Raw genomic sequence first — 24261 nt, 5'->3', positions numbered from 1 at the left:
TTTACATCAATCTCTCACTTAAAAATGTCCTTAAGCCTATTTATTTGGAGGAGTAATACACTTCTAACACACTCTGTATGTAATACTACACTTTGAAAGCATTGTATGTAAATGAGTTATGACTAAGCAGCCAGCTGGGTTGGTTTTCAGCACTGTGAACATACTAGAGCAGAGGAACTCTGAATTCTAAGGCTCTAAACTTACACTCTCCGGGAGAAAACAGCCAGGGATGAGAAATATCCCCACTAAACACAAACGCATACAGGGATTTTAATATGAATCAGCATTAACATGCTAACATGCACTTTAGCTTGTTTCAACCCTTGGTCAAAAAGTTCATACTCCTAGTTTGATAAGTGATACTCTACATAGTATCTGTATACTTAGTTTTAATTTCATAATTTTGTTCATAAACAGGCAAACGCTAATTTTGTGCAGTAAATGCTAAACTCCGAACATTTCCTGGTACAGAATCACCAGCAATCATCTCAAGTTAATCTTTTATGTCCTACTGTGCGTATTATGGTGTGTGTGTGTGTGTGTGTGATATACATCAGGGAAGTGCCTCAAGCACTAATCCAAACATCCATATTAAAGACTGGGACAACACGGCATGTTAGACAAAATTTATTGTTTTGGTAAAGCCAGAACCAATGTCACCAACACAATGTTTAGGGTCTGAACACAATGTCAGTGAAAAAAAAGTTGCCATTTGTAAAAAAGTTGGGTGGGAAAGGTGAAAATTTCATTTTTTTTTTTTCAAAATTACAAAACAAAACCCTGCAAATAATAATGACTGTAAAAAAAAAAAAAAATCTTTCACAGTAGGTGACACAAAGTAAATGTATGAGGAGCATATTTTTTTGTCCTAAACTAAATCCCAAAATTGGGATTTTTCCAATAATATTATTACGATCAACATCAATAAAAAAATAATTACAAGTTTCAAAGAGGCCCGGATCTCAAGCAGCAGTGATGAAAGCTGAGTGAGTTCGAGTGCCAAGAGACAAGGCCAGTGGCCATTTCAGGACAGTCTTATGCGGAGAGGTCACTGTTATTAAAACGCTTTTGATCATACAACTCTGCAACAACCTTGCGACCTGCAAACCAGCGGTTGTTGAGAGCCTGGATGGCCTTGTTCATTTCATCCGCATCAGAGAACTCCACAAAGATCTTCACTATTATCTCAGCATCGTCATCCTCACCCTGTCGTTCCTGGTATATGATAACCCGATTAACAGCACCATACTTCCCACATTCCTCCATCACTTCACCTTCCAGGTCATCGTCAATGTCCTCTGGGCCCACCATGTTGCGCAGCACCATAATTGTTGACTGCATATGGGCAAAGAGAGGTAGAAAAAAGGGGGTAAACTGACATGACAGGGACAGTTAACTGAAAAATTACAATTCTGTCATAATTTACTCACCCTTAAGTTGTTCCAAATATGTACAAGTTATTTTCTTCTGCTAAACTCAAAAGATATTTTTAAGAATGTTAGTAACCAAACAGCTGATGGTCCCTATTGACTTCCACAGTATGAGGAACAAAATACTAAGGAAGTCAATGGCTACCAGCAACTATTAGGTTACCAACAATATTCAAAATACCTTTTCTGTTCCACAGAAGCAAGGAATTCTTACAGGTTTGGAACAACATTAGGGTGAGAAAATAATGATTAATGATTTCAGTTTTGGGTGACTAATTTAATAACTAATTTAATTGTCTTGAATAACATTTTCTAAACTTGGCTTCTTTGCAGAAACTTGATTTGTTCATTTAATGTTTCCTGACAGTTGTCAAAAATTAGATATGAAACTTTCAGGTCCTTAACTTGCTCTCAGGTCTTTGACCAATTTGCAATTGTGTCTCTAATCTTTAACATCCAGCCAAGGTAAAGCTGTCTAACCTTTGACTGCATGACTGTTTGTTTTCCTCCACTTGCATTGACGATCAGCTGCTCTAGTTCACTGTCCTGTCCATTTCCGACTGGCACACTCTGATCCTCAGCCCGCCTGCGGTCTTCCTCTCTCTTCACTTCTGTATGTGTTTGTGCTGCAGATGTTGGTGTTCCTGCAGACACAGATGTGACGGGTGGGGATGCTAGTACTGGGTTGACCAAACCAACCTGAGGGACTACAGGGAGAGTGGGGCGAGCAGGTGTCACACCTATCAAACGGATAACAAGAGACATGAGTGTTCCAGATAACATTTCTATCAATTTTCCATTTTACAGAACGATATTCTTCAACAATAAACTTTTAATTTTTATGATAGCTTCAACCAGCTAGATTTTCATGATTCTGAAAGTTTGCTGTAAATAAGATGCTGTCATGTACCTGTTCAAACTAACACACAAATGTTCAGCAAGAATATTTGGTCCAATTTTAGCATGCGGTTAAAAAAAAAAAACAGCAGGGCTGAATGAAAATGCAAACTTACACTCTGACAGTAGTTGTCACTTTTAAAAAAGCAGCAACACCCCAGATTATACAGTGTACAGTACACAAGTGATGGACAACTTTCCATTTCTGACCCACTTGTCAAAAAGAACAAAGCCAAACTATTTATATTTTCAATTAGCTGTTCAGGTTTTTGTATTCACTATGGAGTTTATCAAACAGAATCAACAAAAGTACAGAAAAAAAAAAAAGATCCAGTTCTGGATTCTTTCTCTGATATTCACAGTCACTTAGCAAAATACTTAAGCTCAAGTGCCACCAAGTTGTAGTTTTTATGTAACATCAGACACCAATAAAATAACCAAAAGCTTGAATCTTATTGGTTGGCAACTTCACTTAGCAGTTCAATGGAGAGGACAATATAGACCTCTGCGTAAAAAAGAAAAAAAAAAAAACTTGTTGCATTGATGGTAGGGATGCACCGTTACTGATATCAGGTCCGATACTGAGCTCCTATACTCGTTAAAATGCTCTGATACCAAAAGCCATTACCACACAGCATGTGAACAGTGCTGTGTTCAGACAAAGAAACAGACAACAGAACAACAGAGAGCAGAATGAAGTTATTAGAGATTAAGGATTTCTATGAAGTACACAATTCATATAATGATAAACATTCGATATTAATGCTTGTATAGCTGATGTGTGCGAGCTAAGCAAAGCATGCAGAGTGGCGGCACGAATATCCTTTTCTCACAGACATCACTGGAAAGTTTGTAGTTTGGTCGGATATGTCAAAAGCAAGCAAGTAAAATAATGCACAAGGTACTAAAGTTACTTGATGGTAAGAAGAGAGAGGGGAAGAGTGAGAGATAGCACTTCTGTTGTGTGATCTTTATTGCTGTTCGCTTACTTAGCACACACATCATTTGGATTAAAACTAAATCATAAATATAAATCAAACCAAAATATTAGGAGCATTCAATTTATGCAAAATTTATTTTAAATGTCAAGCATGCACAACTTTATTTAAAGTGAAACCAGCAGCCTGTGTGAAATGCGCTAGGCTATGCTTGTCTATCTTATTCTGCACAAATACAAATGTGTGCATGCACTGGGCATGTTTTGCTTGTTGACATTAATTGCATTATATGAGTCGCTTTGGAATATAAGTTGCAGCACATTTCAGATGATAAAAACCACAACTTATGTTTCAGAAAATGTGTTCATCACTGTTACAAGATTTATGTATAGGCTAACAAGTGATTCCTTTCATTATTACAGGAAAATGGTTTGTGATTACAGCACTGAGCCGCAGCAATGGAGCAGCTCTAAATTAAAGATGAAGTATCATAGAGCAAAAAAATTAACAGTGAAAGAAACAAAAAATTGTAGAATACATTTTATGGGCATAAATAAATTGAGCTTTTTGAGCTGCATTTGGATAAGTGCGGATCTCTTTCATCTTCATAATTAAGTGTGAAAATAACTGAAGGAAATATCTATTTGTTAAATGAACTAAGACCACTAACATTATTCTTTTGGTTTCTTTAGCCAGTATTTTTAAAAATCACAAATGCAATGAAAATACAGGTATTGGTAATCGGTATCCGTAAGTACCAAGAAAGTATCGATATCGGCCTAGTTCAGCAAAAAGTGGTATTGGTGCATCCCTAATTGTTGGCACAAGATTGTTTAAGCTGTTCTGAACAGATGTATTAACAGCAGTTCGCTCAAACAAATGTTATGTAAAATGTTATTCACACTGAACAATCATCTTGATGTGCACAGGCCTTCAGGGGGGTTAAGATTTCAATTCAAACTGCATTGAGCTTCAAAGATGTGTTCATTGATTTTTGCAGACCTGTGATTATGCCAGGGGCCTGGGCAGCCAGTACAGCCTGTGGAAGTCCCATTTGCTGACTGAGAATGTGTGCTGGTGAAGTGAGAGACCCCAGCACTGTTGCTCCAACAACAGCCTCCTGCAACAGCATCAAAACAACATGAAAATGTGAAATTACAGCTTCCATGTCAATGTGAAATCCCTGATTTCAAATCCTCGTCTGGTAAGCACCATTAGACAACATATGCATAACACAGCTGTAACAATAGCTTCTCTGAAAACTACTAAATCTGAGATATACCTATTTTTCCTATAATAGTATTAAACTAGTGTTCAGCTTGATCTAAGGTTTAATTCTCACCTGGGCAGTGATCCTGGCGGTCGCAGCAGCAGCCGCCACAGCTGCAGCAGGAGGCAGACCTCCAGGGGTTGTAGGTGTCAACAGAGGTATGGGAGGAGTAACAGCCTTCCCTACTCTTAGGTACTGACCTCCAAGGTCAAACAGGTTCATAGACGAGACGGCATCCAACGATGACTGAGGCTTTTCATATTCTACCCATGGTGAAATGGAGAAAACGGTTCCTCAATCTAGGCTTACAATAAGTTTTCATATCTCACATTTCTGGAAGCTTTAGGAATCGGTCTACACATTTGATTCTTGCATTACTCTTGCATACTTCAACTGGCCATGTCTATAAGTAAAAAGCATGGCACAACTCAGTGAATTTCACTTGAAATATCTGGATCTGGAAAGACATCTCATTAACATATGATGCTGGAACTCTTGAAACGAATCGTCAGTTGCACAAAAGTACAACATACAGCAATAACTCATTCTCCATAGGGTTTACAGTGCTTTCTAAACGGCTCACCAATAAATCCAAAGCCCTTGTGCTTTCCTGTGGTGGGTTCCCGTGCCAGCATACAACTTTTAATCTTTCCGAAGGCCTCAAAGACGCTCTTAATGTCGTCGTCAGATAGATCAGGGTGGATACAGGCTACATAGATTCGGTTGTAGGCACGTGCCTCCTCTGCCAGTTGGTCGATGATAGGCTGCGCCTGTCCAATGTTACTTGGCCGCCCCACCTACAGTACACATACCAGCACAGGGTCCACTAAGTGTAAGTGTATGAAGGAATGAGTGTGTGCTTGTGTATGTAAATGCAAAAGTGGTTGAGAAAAAAAAAAAAAAAAAAAAAAACCTGAACCAGTCTGAAAAGAGACTCAAGTACAGTAAAAGATCAAATATATTGCAGCTCAGCCCTTTAACTAATAAAGTTATCAAAAGACCTTTTCTCAAAGATAGCTATTTGCATACAAGTAAAATGTTCTGAGACCTAAGGGTCTCAAATATCTACTTTTTTTACAAACTCGTGGAACATAAGTGAAAAAATAATGTATTAATGATAGTACTTTAACTAACTAATTATAGCCTATATCCATAGTACTGGTCACTGTGAGAGCAAGGATGTGTTGGAGAACAAAAAAAAAAAAAAAAAAAGTTGACTGTAATGTGTGTCTGTGACTGTTAAAAAACAGTTTTTTTGGATTGGTGGTATCTGTGCTGCAGTTGGGGCGGCCAGGCAAACACCAGCCAGGCGCAGCCCATCATCAGCACATCCCGGACAGAGAAGAGCCCGCCTCAAACAAACGCTCCCTCTGCAGCTCCTAGAGAAATGGAGCTCCGAAAACAAACAGTATGACAGTATGGAAGCATGGCATTGCATACACTCACATTCAGGTTAGAGGACAGATATGCACATGAAGACGAGAGAACTTACTCAGGTAAAACACACACACACACAGATACTGGCAGATCTACATTAAGTCTGCTGACAGCTTCTCTGAGTCATGCGCACACAAAAGCAACAAAACAGAAAAAAATAGCTCACTGTCAGTGAGCTGTTATAAAGGGAGTTTAATAATGATTGTCCTCTTTGTAACCCACCTTAATGTTCCTTCCACCCAGCATAACAGAGTTCATCTGCTCCAAGGCCAGCTGAGCTGCTTCAGGAACCTCATACTCCACAAAGGCAAAGCCCTGAGACAGAGTTATCAATGTGTACAAGGTTTACATGCTTCCTATGAGACATCAGCCTTTAAGACCAGGGTGAATCTGACAAAAGTAAGATTCAACATTGATAATAATATGGCACCAAATCAGCATATCAGAACTATTATTAAGGATCATGATATGACACTGGGAACTGAAATAAGTGCTGCTGACGCAGCTTTGCATTCACAGGATTAAATAACATTTTAAAATATTAGGCATTTTTTGAAGTAAATTTTTTTTTTTTTTTAAGTAAAATGTTTACAGTAAAAACCACCACTGATTGCAAATGTATTATTTAAGGAGGTCCTATTATGCTTTTATATGCATTTTCTACAAATCCCAATTTGTGCGTATGAAAAAAAAAAAAAAAAAAACAGATCAGAAGTTTAAACTGACAAGGCTTTATAGATAGAGAGGATAATAAAAAACAAACCAATGTTTTGTTAGTTGTTGTAGGAGACACACACGAAACCTGCATGTTTATGCTTCTAGCCAAAAAGGGGCATTTTACAGTATTTTAAACTGAAACTTCACAGGCACATTATGGGGACACCTGAGACTTACATCTTGTAAAGGAGCATAATAAGACCCCTTTAATTCATTTAGCAAATTTTGGACATAAATATGACTCAGACCTGGCTCACAGCATACCTTGTGTTTCATGGTGACAGAGTCCCAAGACATATCAATGCTCTTAATGGGACCAAAGGGGGCGAAGGCCTGTCGGATGGTATCTTCCCCCAGCTCATAATAAATGGAGCCTACATACACACGGCACATGATGGCCAGAGCTCGCTGCCTCTGTGCTGCCACCTGGTGGTCATGAAAGGAAGAGACAACAATAGAGAAGATTAGCTACTGAACAATAAAAAAGAAGGGGAAAAAAAACCCCACAAAGCACCAAAGACAATGAGATCAACTATAGCAAGGGATTAAACTTTTTTTAGCTTGTTTTAGCACTAGTTCCCACTTCTTTAGGTCCTCTACGATTACTCATTATTTACATCACTTACCATTAACAACAAGCACAGCAACGTGAATTAAGAACATGTGGCACAGCCTCTTCTTATTCTATTTCCAGAGTGCTGCTTGCATGTTCCTAAATTACTGTGAGTGCTTGCAGACTAAAACATGTAACCCCAGTTTCACAGACATGGCTTAAGGCTAGTCCCAGACTAAAATGCATGTTTGAGCTGTCTCATCTAGAAAATATATGGCTCTTACTAATCTTAAAATATGTCCGTTCCATTGTTCTGTCTCAAGATGCACATATGTTACCTTTCCTTCTAAGGCATTTTATAAAAGCTGCTTAAATACCTTAATTTAACTAAGGCCTAGTCCTGGCTTAAGCTAAGCCCCGTCTGTGAAACCAGGCTGTAGAGTTATAACTGACCTGAATTCTGTCAAAGAATACTGATAGCCTAAATAGTTAACATGTGAAAGTAACCCCTTAGCACAAGTAAATACCCCGGATAATGAGCTGAGGTGAAATCAGTTCTCTTTTCATGAGGTGAGCTTTTGGACTTACATATCAGATCACTGTTGAGGGAGAATCAGCACAAATCTATCCGATTTACACTTTTAAGTCCAACCAAACAACACATTATCATTGTTTAATTATTACTTATTCAAGTTTTGGATTGCATGTCAGCCACATGACGAAAGTATACGATTACACACAAGGTTTAAAGTTTAGGCAGATTCAATTTGGATTGTCGTAGTGACCGCTAACCCTCTTTTACAGCAGACAAAGATGACATTTATACACCACAGCATATTCATAAAGGAGAAATGGATCATCCACTCCATTCACAACACACAATGCCCACAAGATTTCTTAAGACAAATGGAGCTTCAGGTAGAAAAATAAAGTTCAATCAATGAGCAGTGACATGAGGGCGCACACACAGGTGGCCATGCAGTGATTCAGAATGGCAAATATGGAAATAGACTGTCAGTAAATGAAGAATGTCCTGTGTAATCGTCATACTAAAAGCCCTCTATTCTGTTCCTGTCATTTAAAACATCTCCTATGGCATTCATTAACACTGAAAAAGTGCGGTCAGTTCATGGAGGTAGTTCATGTTATGTCATCTTGCATCCTGCTTAATAAAATGGGTGACCAAAATCAAACATTTCATTCACAACAAAGCCATGTCTGCTTTTTAAATATGCTGCTGCAAATGTCTAGTGTATCAGCCCAATGGCGGTTAAAGAAGGGTAACGGTCATTATGCCAAAACGCGTACAGAAGGTAAATAATAGTTAATCTATTGACCGATTGTAAAGATGAGAGAGGATCTCCAAAGCCCATTGTCACTGCTGCCATCTGAAACACAGTAAAGATGGAAAAGTGCTGAAAAAGGTTAGATATCTCTTTTATCCTTTGCAGACAGACATAGTATTCCAGACAGTCTTTCTGACTGGTCAATGCCTCCGAATTCAACTTTAAACTGTGCCCACCTCTTAAAAACACCACTTAATTTGACTGAAGACCTGAAACATTTCACAATTAAAGCAAGAGAGATACTAATATGCATAGCTTTCAACAAAGGCAATGAGTAGGCTGCTCAGATTTTCCATCTGTTCACAAAGTCAAGAAATAAACTAAGCATTGATTGTGTAGGTTTCCTTTGGATAACTCATCTGCTGTTGACTCTTTGGACATCATGATGTCTGCTTGGGTAGTGCAGTACATAATGCGTCCAATTTCTAGCTTTAAAGATTGTGATCAAACAGAAACACACTTAATCTAGGCGTAGCAGAAACAAGCATAAATACCAGAAAAAGCAGACCTCAACCAAACTGGCAGAGAGGGAGGGCAAATAAAATAATGCATGATGAGTTATTCCAGTGGAGTGTTCCAGTCTAATCTTAAAGATAATCTGACCAAATAAAAAGAGCATTCACAAGACTTGAGATGTGTGAAGAAAAAAAAAAAGTGACACCTGACCACCTAAGTGTAAAAACTTGCCATTATCAATGGGCATTTAAGGCTCACTGATTTGTCCTTACAGATATCAGTTTAAACAGACAGATCAATTTCCTGAATTTTCATGAATCTCTAATGTATAATTAAAAGACTATCACCCAATATTAAGATAAATAATATGCAAGTCTGAAAGATCAGTTCCTTTTTTGCAGACTTGCTTCAGTCTATTCAGCATTATAAATCCTACACCTTTACATGACACAAATGTACTTTCAGTCACACTACTGGTTAGACAATCAAATGTTTCAATTCTGTAAATTCTCTCAAATAAGAAAGCAACAAATACATTGTAACATTTAAAGCATTCTGCATAATCAGATCATAATCTTAGCTCACCTGTAAGTTTGTGAGCTGCTGCTGCTGGTGGGCGATGGTCTGTTTCACTAAAACACTCTTGATGCTCTGTTCCATGGCATACTTCTTAGCCTAAGAGAGAGAGAGAGGCTATTAACACAGGCTATTTAGTTTATATCAATATAAGGGCACTATTTTACCCAATATTCATGCGCTACATATTTGAGTGCTTATTACAATGTCAATTAGTTAGCTTTAATTCTCTTCTAACAGTCACAGAGACTGGTTGCTGGTCAAGTTTGGTAAATAAATAAATAAATAAAGCTCCGATCTGACTTATGGAAAAGCATCCTGTGACCTTGACTCTTTTAATTAAGGATCTATTTTAAGATGGAGCTGTGGCATAGCACTAGCACACATGCTCTTGACACACTGGAGCAGGTGACGCAGGTTGGAATTCCACCCGTGACCTGTTCTGATCTGTTCTGATAGCCTGACGTCCCAGGCTATTGTGTTTTCCAGTCGGGCTACCAAAATGTATCACTGCCCAGCCCGACGGGCTATCTTGAATAGTGATGTAAATTTCCTAACTTGATTCGCATGGTTCACTCACTTGTAGTGGTGAAACGGATCGTAGAAACAAGTGCAAACGATCAACTAAGTCTTGAAGATTTAAACATTCAAGCGTTTTAAACCATTCGCGTGCATTCGGAGCTTGCGCGCACTGATTCAAAGCGCACACACAGAGACGCGTTTCGGACAATGCACGTAGACAGAATTGATTCCTCTTTCGCGTATCCTCGTTTCTGAATGAACACATACACACAAAATTATCTCAAAATAATTGTCTCTGCAAGTATTCTTGTAAACACAGTTGGTTAGGTCTTAAGTGAACGTATACAGTGGAGAAAGAAATCTCCTGTGCATTATTATATTGGATCTGTGCATGCGGTCTTAAAGGGGCAGCAGCCTTTAAATACGTGGTGTTCCATTAGTGGCACCTGCTGTCAGAGAATGACATTTGCGTCTCACTCATAAAGCTAAAATCAGACCATTCTGTTTTTGCTTCAAATTTTTAAATTATACAATCCAAATAATATGTATTTAGCATCTTTTTCTGATAGTAATTCAAACGGTTGCCTCTGATTTAAAATAGAGCACAGACAAAGCCTTTGTTTATATGAAGAGATTTCTTTAAGTTGTATAATTTTTTATTTGATTTAGGATTTGTTTTAAAATTTCAAGTTAGTTTTATTAATTACCATTTCAATTTCACAAAGAAATATGCAGCATTTTGTCTGAGAAATAATAAAAGGACACCTTTCCATTTATAATTTGTCTTAAATCTCATGTTTTTTTTTTTAAAAATATATATATAAATTGTAAGAAAATGTTATGGTGTAATCGGTATTGTGAATTTTATCGCATTGTAAGTTTATTGAATTGTTACATCCCGATATGCTACTAGTTTTTGCTAATCATGGTGATTTGTCCACAGTAAAGTTCAGCTAACAAAACCTGAAGAATGCCTACCTGAAGGGCTACCAGGGATTTTGAAATTTTGCTTCAAAAAACAAACAAACAAAAAAAAACAACACTAAATCGGTCATCAGAATCAGCTTACTCGCTTCTAAAACATAAGCAATCGGAATTGGCCATGAAAGATCGATGCATCACTAACAAGAAATGCCGGGCAGTGTGTGGCAAAGAATTCAGGATCAGGATCAATTGTTGAAGCTTTTAATCATCAGGATGTTGACAGCTCAATTGGCAGTTGTGATGCTCCTTAATATTCAGTGAGTGCTCCTAACTTCTTGAAGTTGGGAGCACCGGTGCTACCAAGTAAAAAAAAGTTGATGTTTTGTAATACGTAAAGTAATTCATAAATAACTATTAAAATTGAGAGCAATGCATATTTACAGTACCTTTTAAATTTCTGAATTTTTGAAATAAACAATACATATTACCATTGCACTTATCTGTACATAGTAAATGCAGTTATTTTTCAGTGGGTGGGGGTCGTGCCCAAAGCGTGAATCCGTATTCAGAAAGGCACGGAAAACAGATAACGTTTGTTACATTACAGTTCAGAAAATTTCACTTACCACATAAACAGAGTAAGTAGGAGAGATGACTGAGGACGATGGCAAATGATTTGTAGATTCTGAGCACCACTGACAAAATATCTAATCTTGTAAAATGTTTGGTAAGTACTGCTGCTCCATATAAACAGAGTATGTGCGATCACGAATCTCCAAACTGAAAATTAAACTAAAAAGGGACTGTGCATTCAAAAGCAGTTTCAATGCCAGGCATAATAGCGGTTTCCCGATGACCGCAGTTTATATAGGCCTACAGTATAATTACCCAATGATATAACTGCGAGAAAAAAGTATAAAAATATATATTTTCCTCCCATCTCGCATTTATTCCCTTTAGGGGTTTGGGTTCCATACATATGTCATTTTCTTTCCGAAAACAGTATTGGGATGCGGCGTATTGCGGGGGGGGGGGTGTGTGGGGTAGGGGGTTGGGGGTTGGGGTCTATCAGCCATCGGCGATGGACGATGCCACCGTCTATCAGCCCAACCCTAGTTACCACTCTAATATGCCTTGCAATATCCGTGCCTGCAAAGGTTCTGTGTGATCCTCTTGTTCAATATTCTCGGGGTCTGAAACCAGCTCAAATTGATATGGCAATATTGACGCTAGTGCTGCACAATTAATCGCAAGCTATGCAATATCGCGTCAATCGCAGATGAATAGCATTCGGTTATGAACGCGATATTGCATAGCTTGTCAGGGAACTACGGCTCTGTGTATTAAATGCCACTCCACCTGAAACCACATGATGGACATTTACTGCTAATCACAGAACCGGCTTTACTGACGAGACAGTAAATCGTGCAGCCCTAATTGATGCCATCCTTAACTATACCGGAGCAGACAGAACTTGCTGCTTTGTCAAGGGGCGTTGCAGTACTGAAACACCGTCTAAGCTGTTCGCCAATCACAATGCACTGGGACAGCTAACCAATCACATCACATTTCGTTTTTCGGAAGGCGGGCTTTCATCAAACCCAGAACTAATCGAGCCATTGGTGCCAGGCTGGGGAGAAAGGTATTGTAATTATATAAATTATGTGGAAAATTCTGCATTTTTCGAACCACCAAACATGAGAGCATGTTCTAGTACAACCCCCAAAACAAAATCAATAATTTGTAAAAGAGCAAAATAGGACCCCTTTAATTTCCAGCCCTGACTACTTTCCCTCTTATATCTCTAACAAAGATATGAAAGTCTAAAAAAAAGGTAAAACTATAACACTTTATATTACCTTTTGCAGCGCCTCCTGTTGCTCTGGAGTAAGAGGCGGTAATACAAGCTTTGCACCTGTGCCTTGTCCATTCTCCATCATCAGACCTTTGCCTCACTAAAAAAACAATTCAACGGACATGGAATAAAAAATTTTTTTTTAAAAAGACACAATTTGACTTCTAAAAAGTATAGCTTGCACAAAATAAATATATATTTATCAAAACCAAACATATGTAAATTATACCCTAAGGAAAGATTCTGTAGCTTACCTATGAGGCGAACCGTATTACGTCAACCAGGATTGTGAAGCCGTGGAGACTTGCTGGCAAAGCACTCACAATTTTACAATGATCTGTGGTTCATGGAAATGCACACAGCATAATAATTTAAAATCACAGTCCAAATGCAATTACAAGAAGCTATGGATAGCTGACTTTCTTCCATGAAACACAAAAGGGTAAAGTTCATCCAATTCGTCTCCTTTTGTGTTCCTAAGGAGAAAGTCAGTCACACAGATTTGTAAAAACAAACCAAAAAAAAAAAAACTATAGAATTTTAGGGGGAACTACGCCTTTAAGCAATTGCTGGACATTATTAGGGCCTTTCACACCGCTTTAGTTCCAGAACTAAATGTACAGTACTAAAGTACTGGGTCGATTTTGCGCAAACTGTTTCCCAGTACCATTTAAAGGGTTGCATTTGCACCGACAGTGTGTACTAGGACGTGACGTAAGCCGGTCGACAGCGATGCGATTTGTGCGCGGCTTTCAACAAGGTTAACAAAGAAGCACAACATTAACAACAGGAGGATGGAGGAAGCTCTGATCGGAGCTGTGTTTTTATTGTGTCTCGTGGGTTTCACAATAATGGACATGGAATGTCAACATATACGTAAAGCGATTGAAAGAACGGAAAGGACCCAACAAACATGAGACGTCTATACGACGTGCAGATCAAGTCTAAATTGCGTCGGTCGGTCTGGACCGTATCTGGACGTCTACTCGACGTGCAAATCCGGTTCATATCTGGACGTCGATCTACGACGTCCCTTGGACGTTGATAGGAGGTTCAAAATTTGACCGTCCGGCTAAGGATTTTCTTGGACGTCTGTTCAACGTGCAGAACAGGTTCAGGAAATCAACATAACTTTATATATATATATATATATATCTGATTTAAATAGCACATTTATACAAATATACATAAACATATACATATAAACACAACAAAGCAATCCTTTGATTTCTGATTTAAATAGCACATGTAGCCTACTCTTCTGAAACATTTAGGTGTCAAAATAATTTAATATATAAATGTTTAAAAACATAGGCCTAATTAAAGTACCATAATGTGACCATATAAAATCTTACATGAATTTATTTATTTATTTGAGTGGTATTTCTCACTGGAGCATTGACAGAAACAGCAGTTTATATCTGTATTAGATCTATAAATTAAATATAGATAATTAAATAAAGTTAAATACATTAAAATATATTAAAGTTGAATATATTTAAATAGATAATTAGACTGAAATAATATTATATCCTATTAAATAATTAAATAATAAATATTTAACACATAGATTTAAATTAAATGAAATAGTGTATTTAAACGTGCGCTGGCCACGAGGGGCGTTAACGTGTTGTTACGTGAGTGACGTAAACGTGATGGCAAAAAAAAAAAAAAAAAATTAAAAAACGTAAACGTAACGTGATGGCGCAAATAACCACGAAGACGGAAGAATAATTCTGTTTATTACAAAAGACTGAAGATATAACTGCCGCCATCCTTTAATTTATTTATTTCTACGTTGAGGACACTTTATAAACCTACAGAGATACCGGACCAACGAACGACCTTCACAACGGGACGGAGCTAACGTAATTAACGTTAACGGTTACTTTGAAATTCAAACAGTAACGGTCATCTGACAACTGCGCTGAGCCAAAGGTAAGAATAAATGTGCTTTTATTCATCGTTTTATCAAGCTAATGTTAAATTTCACTTCAGTTTAATATTTCAAATTATTTATTTGGATTATAAAGATTATATATTTTCAAATTCTTCTTTTTGTAATTGTACATAACGTTATCCCTGTTGGTTAATTTGAGGTGGTCCAAGTTACAGTCTGAGGTAAAATTTTGATGATCCTTTTTAAGTTATTAAAATTAGTCACTAAAACAGGTAACTGTAATTTTTCTTGATCAAATAAAGAAACGATTTTAGAACTTATATTTTTTCTACTTTTCAGGACGGGAACAGCAACAAGAGTTTAACTTCTGATTCGTAATCTACACACTCTACTGGTGAGTGTAACACTACTGACACCTAGTGGTTAGTTTTAATACCGCAAATACAAATACATTCTGTCACTACATTAACGATAATGTAAGATTTTCAAAACTTTATCTTGTGTGAAGTGTTCTTGTATTAAAACAGCCTTTGTCGTGTATCCTGGATGCTCACGCGAGTCTGTGAAATTAGGCACTTTAAAAAAATAAAATAAAAAAAATTAAATTTACGCTTTGAAATGATTCCCTAAAGACTAAAAATCAGTCTGGCAGTATTTTCTGATCATATGTTCACCACAGAGGTCAAATGAGCATTGTGAAGCTATATTTATATTTATAATAATCATTTATATTTAATTTGTGTTTCAGGGAAGTTCATGAAGACAGATAGATGTTGTGCCAACCAGGACAGTTCCTCCTACCACACCAGACTTTGCTGTATATGGATGCCTGACAACTAGCACTGGACATTTACAACATTTTGGCGCCAGGGATCCCTTGCAGAGAAGATTTTTCAAAGACACCCTCAGAATTACAACAGATTTTAAGGCTTAAAATTATTGTGGGTGGGAGTATAATGAACATAATATGATTGTTTTATTTTATTATTATTATTTATTTTTAAATAGTTCCCATTTTTTAACAATACATTTGTTTAATAATACAGCACAATATAGGGCTAAGTTGCACCAGGTCAGGAAAAAAAAACACATAAGTTGCATCCGTGTATAAGACACATTTTACTATTAATTTCAGAAATAATTTAAATACTGATAAATAAAACAAACGTTAAGAAACTTAAAAACTATGAACACTGTAAAGATTTTATTTCCCCTCACTTCAAATCATTTAAATTGAATACTATTCAAAACAGAATAAAAATAAAAATATTTAGGCCTATGTATAAAATAAAAAAAATTCTAGTGCCATTATTTACAAGCAGTATATCTTTTGTTAATTAAAAAGCACTTGCTATCTCAGTTTCTGTGAACCTCATTCTGAAATGTAGAAAACACAGTGGTACAGACAATACCACTGTGTACAGACAGGCTTGTCACACAGACATGAGAACTATACTTATAGAAACCTGTAAGTGCCCGCTTTTATGTGTTTACGTTTTGCTTAGAATAATTCAGCACATCTCAGAAGATTAAAAAAAAAAGACCAGTAGTCTGGAAAATTATTTTATAAACCACTTTGCTTACCCCCTTAACCCCATACTGAAAACCAGATTGAAAACCCTTTTTTTATTATTATTATTGTGCATGCAGATAATATTTGGGCACATGAACACTTGACAATTGCGTGAATAAAGAATACCATCTTTAAGAATTTTATGCTAATTGCAGTTTAAATAAAAATGAAAAAGCTTAAAAAGTTAAACTCCAATAGGTGAAAATGTGTGGACCGAACTAAACTAAATTGTTTGTTGTTAATTGTTATCCACTGTATAATGAGTGACATTTCTTTTATTTCATGGTTTTTGTGTGAACACACTGTTTCTTTAAGTTTATTTACAAGTACAAAAAGAAATTGCATTGAAATAAACATGATATTTAATTGAATGCAGCCTAAGAGTGTTTATTTTGTTCAGAAACAGTATAAATGACGCCTAAATGAGACTTTATAAGACGTTGAAAATATGTCCAGAAATGACCACATCTGAACGCAATTTTAACCTTCTATAGACGTCCTGTAGACGTCGATATTGGACGTCCAAAAGACGTCGAAAAAAGACGTCATAAAAACTTTCATTCTGGCGCTTCAGGGGACGTCATTTCAACGTCCGACAAAGACGTCCAAAAGACGTCGAAAAAAGACGTCATAAAAACTTTCATTCTGGAGCTTCAGGGGACGTCATTTCAACGTCCGACAAAGACGTTGAAAAGACGTCGATTGGACGTACTTTTGCTCAGTGGGGAAGACTAATATTCTCCAACGACAACTGGCAGTGCTACATTTGCCTGCACTTCAGCGTCCGTATATTTATCGCTGTTCGTCATACTTGCGAAATAAGTTGACACAATGTTGGCGTTTTAAATAATGGCAGGTGAGGGCGTTTTTGAACGCGTCTGGCCAATCAATGTCTACTTACGTCACGGTAGTACCAGTTGTGCTAGTAGGGGTCGGCAACCTTTTCGGCATGACGTGCAATTTTTAATTTTTCTGGTTAAACACTGTGCCAACAAAAAGTAACATTCATAAACTTGTCAGCGCTGCCACGGGACTTTTCTTAATCAATACTGAATCGCTACATTATATTTCTCAGCAACGAGGGGGGTAAAAATGCTGTTTTTAAGTAACTAAACTCAGCTTCATTATAAGTAGAGAGAGACGCAGACAATTTACACATCTCTCTCTCTCAAAATGGCAATACTTCAGAAAAAAATTCGAGTAGTTTACATCACTGGACATGGCTGTCGGTCATTTAACATTTCTATCGTAAACGTATCGTTAAAAGTTGACTAATATTAAATGATTTGTAGCTTTATCTTACCTCGCTCTCTTTAACTTTAAAGTGACGCTTCGCGCTCTGCTTCTGTCAACAGTAAACCCCGCCTACTTTGATTTGATTGGCCATCTCAGTCATTTTGACACTGACGAGCGCTGTTATACCGCTGAGGCTTTGATCTGAAGCGCGCGCGCGCAACCGTAGACTAGCGCAAGTTAAATCTCACACTTTACTAGTATTTATAGCTCCTTACAGGCTGTGTGACTATGAGACGTTATTACCTCAAAATGTACGTCAATGTGGAGTTTTCCCTATTGCTCGCGCGCTTATCCCTCTGCGGGCCACTGTTGGCACGCGTGCCGCAGGTTGCCGACCCCTGCCTGGGTTAGACCCTGCTCCGGAGTAGGAGCTAATTTGGTTCTCGAAAATAGCAGTCTGGTACTAAAATCTCACCTAGTTCCTGCGGTGCGAAAACGCCCAAAAGTGGGTAGTTCCACAGTTAGTTCTGGTACTATGAAAATGTTCCTGCGGTGCGAAAGGCCCCATTATCATATCTCCAGTAACAGTACATTGTTTTTCCCGACAGTAGCATGGTGCTAAAATACTGTACACTACTGGATCATTTCCTCTACAAGATGCAAACTGTTCCAATCAGAATAAATCATGAACCTGATTATTCACAAGCCAATAGTATTCATACTGAATAATTTGTTCATTACAAAAAAACACTGCATAACCGACCAACTCGTCGGATCCTCCATTTGCGTTTCGGTTTTCTCTGCCATTTTTGGCTTAGCGTACACACAATGTCAACACTAAATTGAACAGAGTTTTAGTATCTTCAAACTAGCTGTATATCAACAAAGAGGTTAAAGACACGCAGTGGCGCGCTCGTGCTGGCACATTACCTCAGCAGCGGTGCTAGCTGACTTACACAGCTGTAAAATACAGTGACTTAGGCCAGCCGGTGCAGGATTCATGGGCTTACTATCTACATGCGTCCCAAACAAGCTGTAGCCGTTTTTAAATATAAGGTAAATCCTACATAACCCAGAAAACGCACAGCAGGTTGCTGCTAGCATTAGCCTGGTTAGCAGTGAACAGCAGCTAACGAGCTTTCATGCAGGCCTCGTGTACACACGACTTGAGATGTAATGAAACGGTGAGAAGTTTATTTAGACTAAACTCACCCAACGCTAACTATAACCACGGAGATGTTAAAAATACTCCTATATTGAAGTAAACGTGTTAGATGATCATCATTACCGCAGTGTTCCACGTTACCGCCATGTAGTGATCCACATTGAGGACTCTGCAACACTACAGAAACACATCAGAGCCAGGAGCGCGCGCGGCTTCCGCCGGACGACTCTGGTCACGTGATCTAGAACAGCCGTTAGCGCTGACGTCAGCGTCGCTGGATCAGGCCGAATACTAGGAATACCTTGTTTAGGGTTATCAGCTCTGAAAATCGTTTTTACTTTTGAAATATTTACGTTTTTTTTTCGTTTATAAATGTGTGAATTTTGAATCTCGTGCAAGAAAGACTGGTGTTTGAGCCATGACACGCCCCCTGCAGGCTCTGTATATCTCAAACCAGCCGGACTCTCTTCAGCTTCCTCTCCAGTCTCGTAAAAATCACCGAGAAGTTCAAAGAAACGTCTTCTTCTCTGGTGCAGCAGCAGTCGTTTTCTCATGTAAGCATACTGCCTCCACCAGGCTCAGTGCCTTCAGAGAAACTGCACTGTCAAGGGTGCTGGACGACCCTTCTAGATTTAAGATACGTTTTTCTGGATTACTGTAAGATCAAATATTTGTACGTTTAGTTACATTCAGATAGCACTGACACAGCTGTTAAAGTACATATAAGCATGAACAGAGACAGGGCTAGAAGCTTGTCATTGTGCAGATGTTGAGATACAGAAGCAGATGCTGGTAAAAAACATTATCGGATTGATAGACAGTATCAGTATTTCATTGTTTGTTTAAACATTTATTTAATTTAATTAGAATATATCGTAAAAGCATAGTTTTTAGGTGAAATCCTGTCAGAATTAAGTGTCCTGTATCTCAGTGAACTCGTTATTTTAACTGTAGAGCTCAACAGTAAACCAGCAGGTTTACGAGAAACAATACTCGTAATGCGGAAGTAGGAAGTAAATGAAACAAAACATTTACACCTTTAGGACTACGATGACAACTGGACCTTTGTGTAGGTTACTTTTGGTTTTAATGCCATAAATTATTATTGACGCGGGGCGGTTAAAACGCTGAAGTGACTGTAACTACTCTCTGGGGACTAACAGTTTCACCTGTAAATAAGTTCTTAATTTGTGCTTGAAGTCAACAAATGCACTGCGATTAAAATGTAAGGCTACTGTGAGAGACCGGTGCATGTTCGCGTCTTTGCGGTCCGTAGGAGAATACGCACCTGCTTCAGACACAGGTAATGTGTTTTATAGCTACTTGACGGACCGACACTAAAAATACTTGCCATGGATGTCCTTCTGGCTGCGATAGAGATACTGACGGACCCATCCGGACATCCAGAGCACTGTGAGCAATTCAGCCTGTCCCGATTATTAAGAAGTCACATGCTCATTTGATTATACGTGTATATGCAATATGTTTGTATCTAATTGCATTGTATAGTGACGAATGAAGAGAGGCCAGATCCAAGCCCACCATCTTGTGATCACCCCAGCAGCGTGTGTGGCATTTGTGTGGATCTAAAAAAAGATGAGGGTGTTAAGGATGAGGAAGTCTCTGACATGCGTCCGGCCAGCCAAGATTCAACCAAACAAGGTAAAATTGCAAACTAATAAATCTGTGCTCACATAGAGACCACGTGGGTGAATGAAGCCACATTTAGTTTGGCTAGCCACAATAGATATGTGCAGTGGATCAGCTTTGATGTGGACTTCAGAGATTATACAGTATAATAAATAATTGGATATTACTTTGTATAGTTAAGCATAGCATAAAAATTCCATGACTGCATGAATTTTTTTTATTTATTTTTTTAGGATTTTACACTGTTAAAAAATTCTATTTCAAATAAATGCTTATAAACTTTATATTGATCAAAGAATCCTGAAAGAAGTGTAAAAATTGTACAGACCCCAACCTTTTGATCTGTACTGTATATAACAATAGTTTAATAATAATAATAACATTTAAATAAATGAACTCAAGTCAGTGGTTCTCAGCTAGTTTTGCTTCAGGGTCCAGATTTCCAAGTGACTACCCAAAATCAAAATGATCAAAAACTAATATATTACTAACCACCTAACTAAATAATAAAATGTATTGATATTAACAAACTGCATAGGTCTAATAAAATATTACATGATTAACATGACCATACTTTTTTATTAAATCATAAACAACAAACAGAAGAGTGATTTACTGACCCAGTGGGCTAAATAATATGTTCGAATTAGCCAAAGATTAGTTTAAATAAAAATTATTTAAAGTTTGATTGGACACGCAATCTCTGATGTCAGCAAGAAAAATATGATGTCTGTGATCATATCAGACCTGCAGACATTTTAGAACAACCGTGTTGTTAATCAGTTGATCATTTATGTCAGTGTTAAATGGTTAATGCATCCTTGGTAAATAAAAGTAACAATTTATTTTTTAAAAATCTTACTAACCCCTAACTTTTGAATGCTTATGTACTTTAAAAGGGAGGTACTGCCTTATTTTAAGCGATTTGTTGTCAAGTCCAATTCAATTTTAAAATAAATTGTAAATAGGTTGTATTATTCAGATTACACTCACTCTTTCTTTTTTCTTTTCAGAAACTGGTAAAAGGAAAAGAAGTTGCTCAAGAAAGAGCACAAAAACAGGAGTTCGCTCTAACAAATCAAATCACCATTGCTTGAAATGCGGACAAAGCTTCAAAACGTCAGTTCACTTTAAAAGACATAAACTAGTTCATTCAGGAGAGAGGCCTCATGGTTGTCCTGAATGCGGCAAGAGGTTCATTACGTTGTCTGAACTGAAAGTACATCTGCGTGTTCACTCAGGAGAAAAACCCTACCACTGCTCCGAATGTGGAAAGAGCTTTGCTCAGTCAGGGTCCTTTTCTAATCACCGCAGGCTTCATAGAAATGAAAAACGCCATCACTGCCCTGAGTGTAACAAGGGTTTCCAGCAACTTATAGATCTACGAATTCACCAAAGGATTCATACGGGAGAGAAGCCATACATGTGCTCACAGTGCTGGAAGGCTTTTACTACATCCGGAGCGTTACGAGTTCATCTACGAACCCACACTGGTGAAAAACCTTATGAGTGCAAAGAGTGCGGGAAGACGTTCTGCCAGCTGGGCGGACTTAAAGTTCACAGACGTGTTCATTCAGGAGAGAGGCCTTACGTGTGCTCTGTGTGTGAGAAGCGCTTCAAGGGACATGCCAATTTGATCACACACAAGCGCATTCACACTGGAGAAAAGCCTTATCGATGCACTGTATGCAACAAGGCGTTCACCGACAGCAGGAGGCTAAAAGAGCACCAGCCACCTCAGTCAGTAGAGAAACTGTTCCGCTGCGGCGTGTGTAGTGAAGCTTTCGGCGCTTTCTGTCAACTTAAAGAACACCAGCAGTGTCACAAAGGAGAGAAGCACCATCACTGTACTGAATGCGGAAAGGCCTTCACGCATTTATATTTACTGAGGAGTCACCAGCGTGCACACTCAGATGAGAGACCATACTCCTGCGCTGAATGTGGAAAGTGCTTCCGCCGGTCATTTGACCTGAAAATGCACCTGAACACTCACAGTGAAGCACGACCTCATCTTTGCTCTCAGTGTGGAAAGAGCTTCCGCAGGGCTGCAGAGCTTAGGATACATCTGAGAGTACATACGGGAGAAAAGCCTTATCCCTGCTCTGTCTGCGGCATGGGCTTCAAACAGACATCACAACTCAAAGTGCATGAGCGCACTCACACAGGAGAAAGGCCTTTCCCCTGCACGGACTGTGGGAAGACCTTCAAAGACAAGAGAAGCCTGCTAACACACCAGAGAGTGCACCATAAATAAAGACATTCTTCTATTATTATAATATACAGTATATACATTTGGAAAATACCGTATATTACTGAGTGCTGAAATCACTTTGGTCACAGCAGGGGAATTTTAACTTGCTGATCACATTACAGTATGCTCTATACTACTCTGTTGGTTGTAAGACTGTATTGGGTAAATGCAAATTGCTTAAGATTTTATTCTTGCTTGTGTCTTAAACTGTCCACTCAAAGATGTTTTTGGGAGTATGTTCAGGAATCTCATATATTTTATTCATTATTTATACATCTAGGGTTATTCAGCAAGAAATTAGCTGTCTGACCTTTCTTTGAAGAGAAATTGATTATGAATTATTAAGGGTTTTATGCAGGTGGGACTTGTTTGTACCGTTCATAAAAACAGTGAAGTATTTGAATTTAATATAAATAAAAGATTTCTATTATCTGATATATAATTTATTTTCTTATTCTAATGATTAAATCATGCTGAAATAGACTTTATTTTAAATTTTTATACAATGTAAACACTTATTTTTTATATGTATTATAGAACAGTTTGTCTTAATCACATACCTTTACACAAATAAATTTCTCTTTCACCTACAAGGAATTACAAATTTTTTAAACACGACAAGTTTAGGTTTCAAAACTCAAGGAGAAAACAAAAACATTATAACAAAAAGAGCAGCTTCATGTATAACACTGATATTAGTATTTGTCTCATGTGTACATAAGCATATTTTTCAAAAAATATTATTAAGAAAACTTGCAGGAAAAGCAGCAGATTGACATAAATACATGATTGCTTTTTCAATTTCACATGTTTATAAATACAAATTAAACAAAATCCATTTTAAATTATGTGTGCCATCAAAAGATTATGCTGTCCTTAATGTATTAATTCATGATATTTCATTAAGGTAAGCATAAACAACCACATAAAACTAAGCAAAAGTTATGCACATTACAATGCCACAGTTCTTAAGCAGTGAACAGTTCCTAAAATAACAATTTTTTAATGTGAAGAACATAGAAAATTTTTCCATTATAAAGAAACTTGCAATAAAATAAAGTTCCATGTATGTTAAAGGTTCTTCGTGGAACTAGATAACAATAAAGAACCTTTATTTTCAAGCGTGTATAACAAAATAGTACTGAAAATAATGAGCTTGCCTATGCCACTAGTTTTTAGACACAATCCTGTAGATGAGCTGTTTTACAGTTCAAGTTCAACCAAAAGAGGGCAGTATGTACATTTGAATGCATTGGGCATCACTCACCTAAAGGTTTTAGAATTATGTTACATAATAACTCAAAGGGTTACTCCACCGCAAAATGAAAATTTTGTCATTAATCACAACATTAATCATGTTGTTCCAAACCCGTAAAAGCTTTGTTTGTCTTTGGAACACAATTTAAGATATTTTGGATGAAAACAGGGAGGCTTTAGACTGTCCAATAGACTGCCAACTAACTTATACTGTCAAGGTCCAGGAACGTATGAAAAGCATCATCAGAATAGTCCATCTGCCATCAGTGATTCAACCGTAACGTTATGAAGCAACAAGAATACTTTTT

General features: G+C 37.6%; 2 protein-coding genes and 1 long non-coding RNA gene across 6 annotated transcripts; 2 read left to right on the top strand and 1 right to left on the bottom strand.

Moving 5' to 3' along the window:
• Positions 1-611: 611 nt before the first annotated feature.
• LOC109096802 (poly(U)-binding-splicing factor PUF60-B) lies at positions 612-19057 on the bottom strand. 3 transcript variants are annotated; one of them, XM_019110458.2, is made up of 12 exons: positions 18919-19057; positions 13176-13258; positions 12926-13021; positions 9630-9719; positions 8580-8630; positions 6954-7115; positions 6195-6287; positions 5119-5332; positions 4608-4798; positions 4268-4385; positions 1911-2170; positions 612-1335 (listed from the first exon to the last, which is right to left on the bottom strand). In XM_019110458.2, exons 3-12 carry the CDS (start codon positions 13004-13006, stop codon positions 1036-1038), a joined length of 1560 nt encoding a protein of 519 aa, XP_018966003.1. In that variant the 5' UTR covers positions 13007-13021; positions 13176-13258; positions 18919-19057; the 3' UTR covers positions 612-1035. The 3 variants fall into 3 exon arrangements, with proteins under 3 accessions (XP_018966003.1, XP_018966004.1, XP_018966005.1); XM_019110459.2 differs by having other exon boundaries at positions 18843-18990; XM_019110460.2 differs by lacking the exon at positions 8580-8630.
• Positions 14390-15899, top strand: LOC122145658. Of its 2 annotated transcripts, none has more exons than XR_006160471.1 (3): positions 14390-14859; positions 15161-15215; positions 15570-15899. It is a non-coding gene; the product is annotated as an uncharacterized LOC122145658 (long non-coding RNA). The 2 variants fall into 2 exon arrangements; XR_006160470.1 differs by having other exon boundaries at positions 14390-15042.
• Positions 19058-19186: 129 nt separating the features above from the next.
• LOC109096804 (zinc finger protein 501-like) lies at positions 19187-23286 on the top strand. The gene is made up of 3 exons (XM_019110461.2): positions 19187-20208; positions 20305-20457; positions 21459-23286. Exons 1-3 carry the CDS (start codon positions 20148-20150, stop codon positions 22697-22699), a joined length of 1455 nt encoding a protein of 484 aa, XP_018966006.1. The 5' UTR covers positions 19187-20147; the 3' UTR covers positions 22700-23286.
• Positions 23287-24261: the final 975 nt, after the last annotated feature.

This window comes from Cyprinus carpio, chromosome A7, assembly GCF_018340385.1.
Source record: "Cyprinus carpio isolate SPL01 chromosome A7, ASM1834038v1, whole genome shotgun sequence".
Classification (NCBI taxonomy): domain Eukaryota; kingdom Metazoa; phylum Chordata; class Actinopteri; order Cypriniformes; family Cyprinidae; genus Cyprinus; species Cyprinus carpio.
The sequence above is the reverse complement of the archived record's forward strand: the minus strand, read 5'-3'. Positions and strand labels throughout refer to the sequence as shown.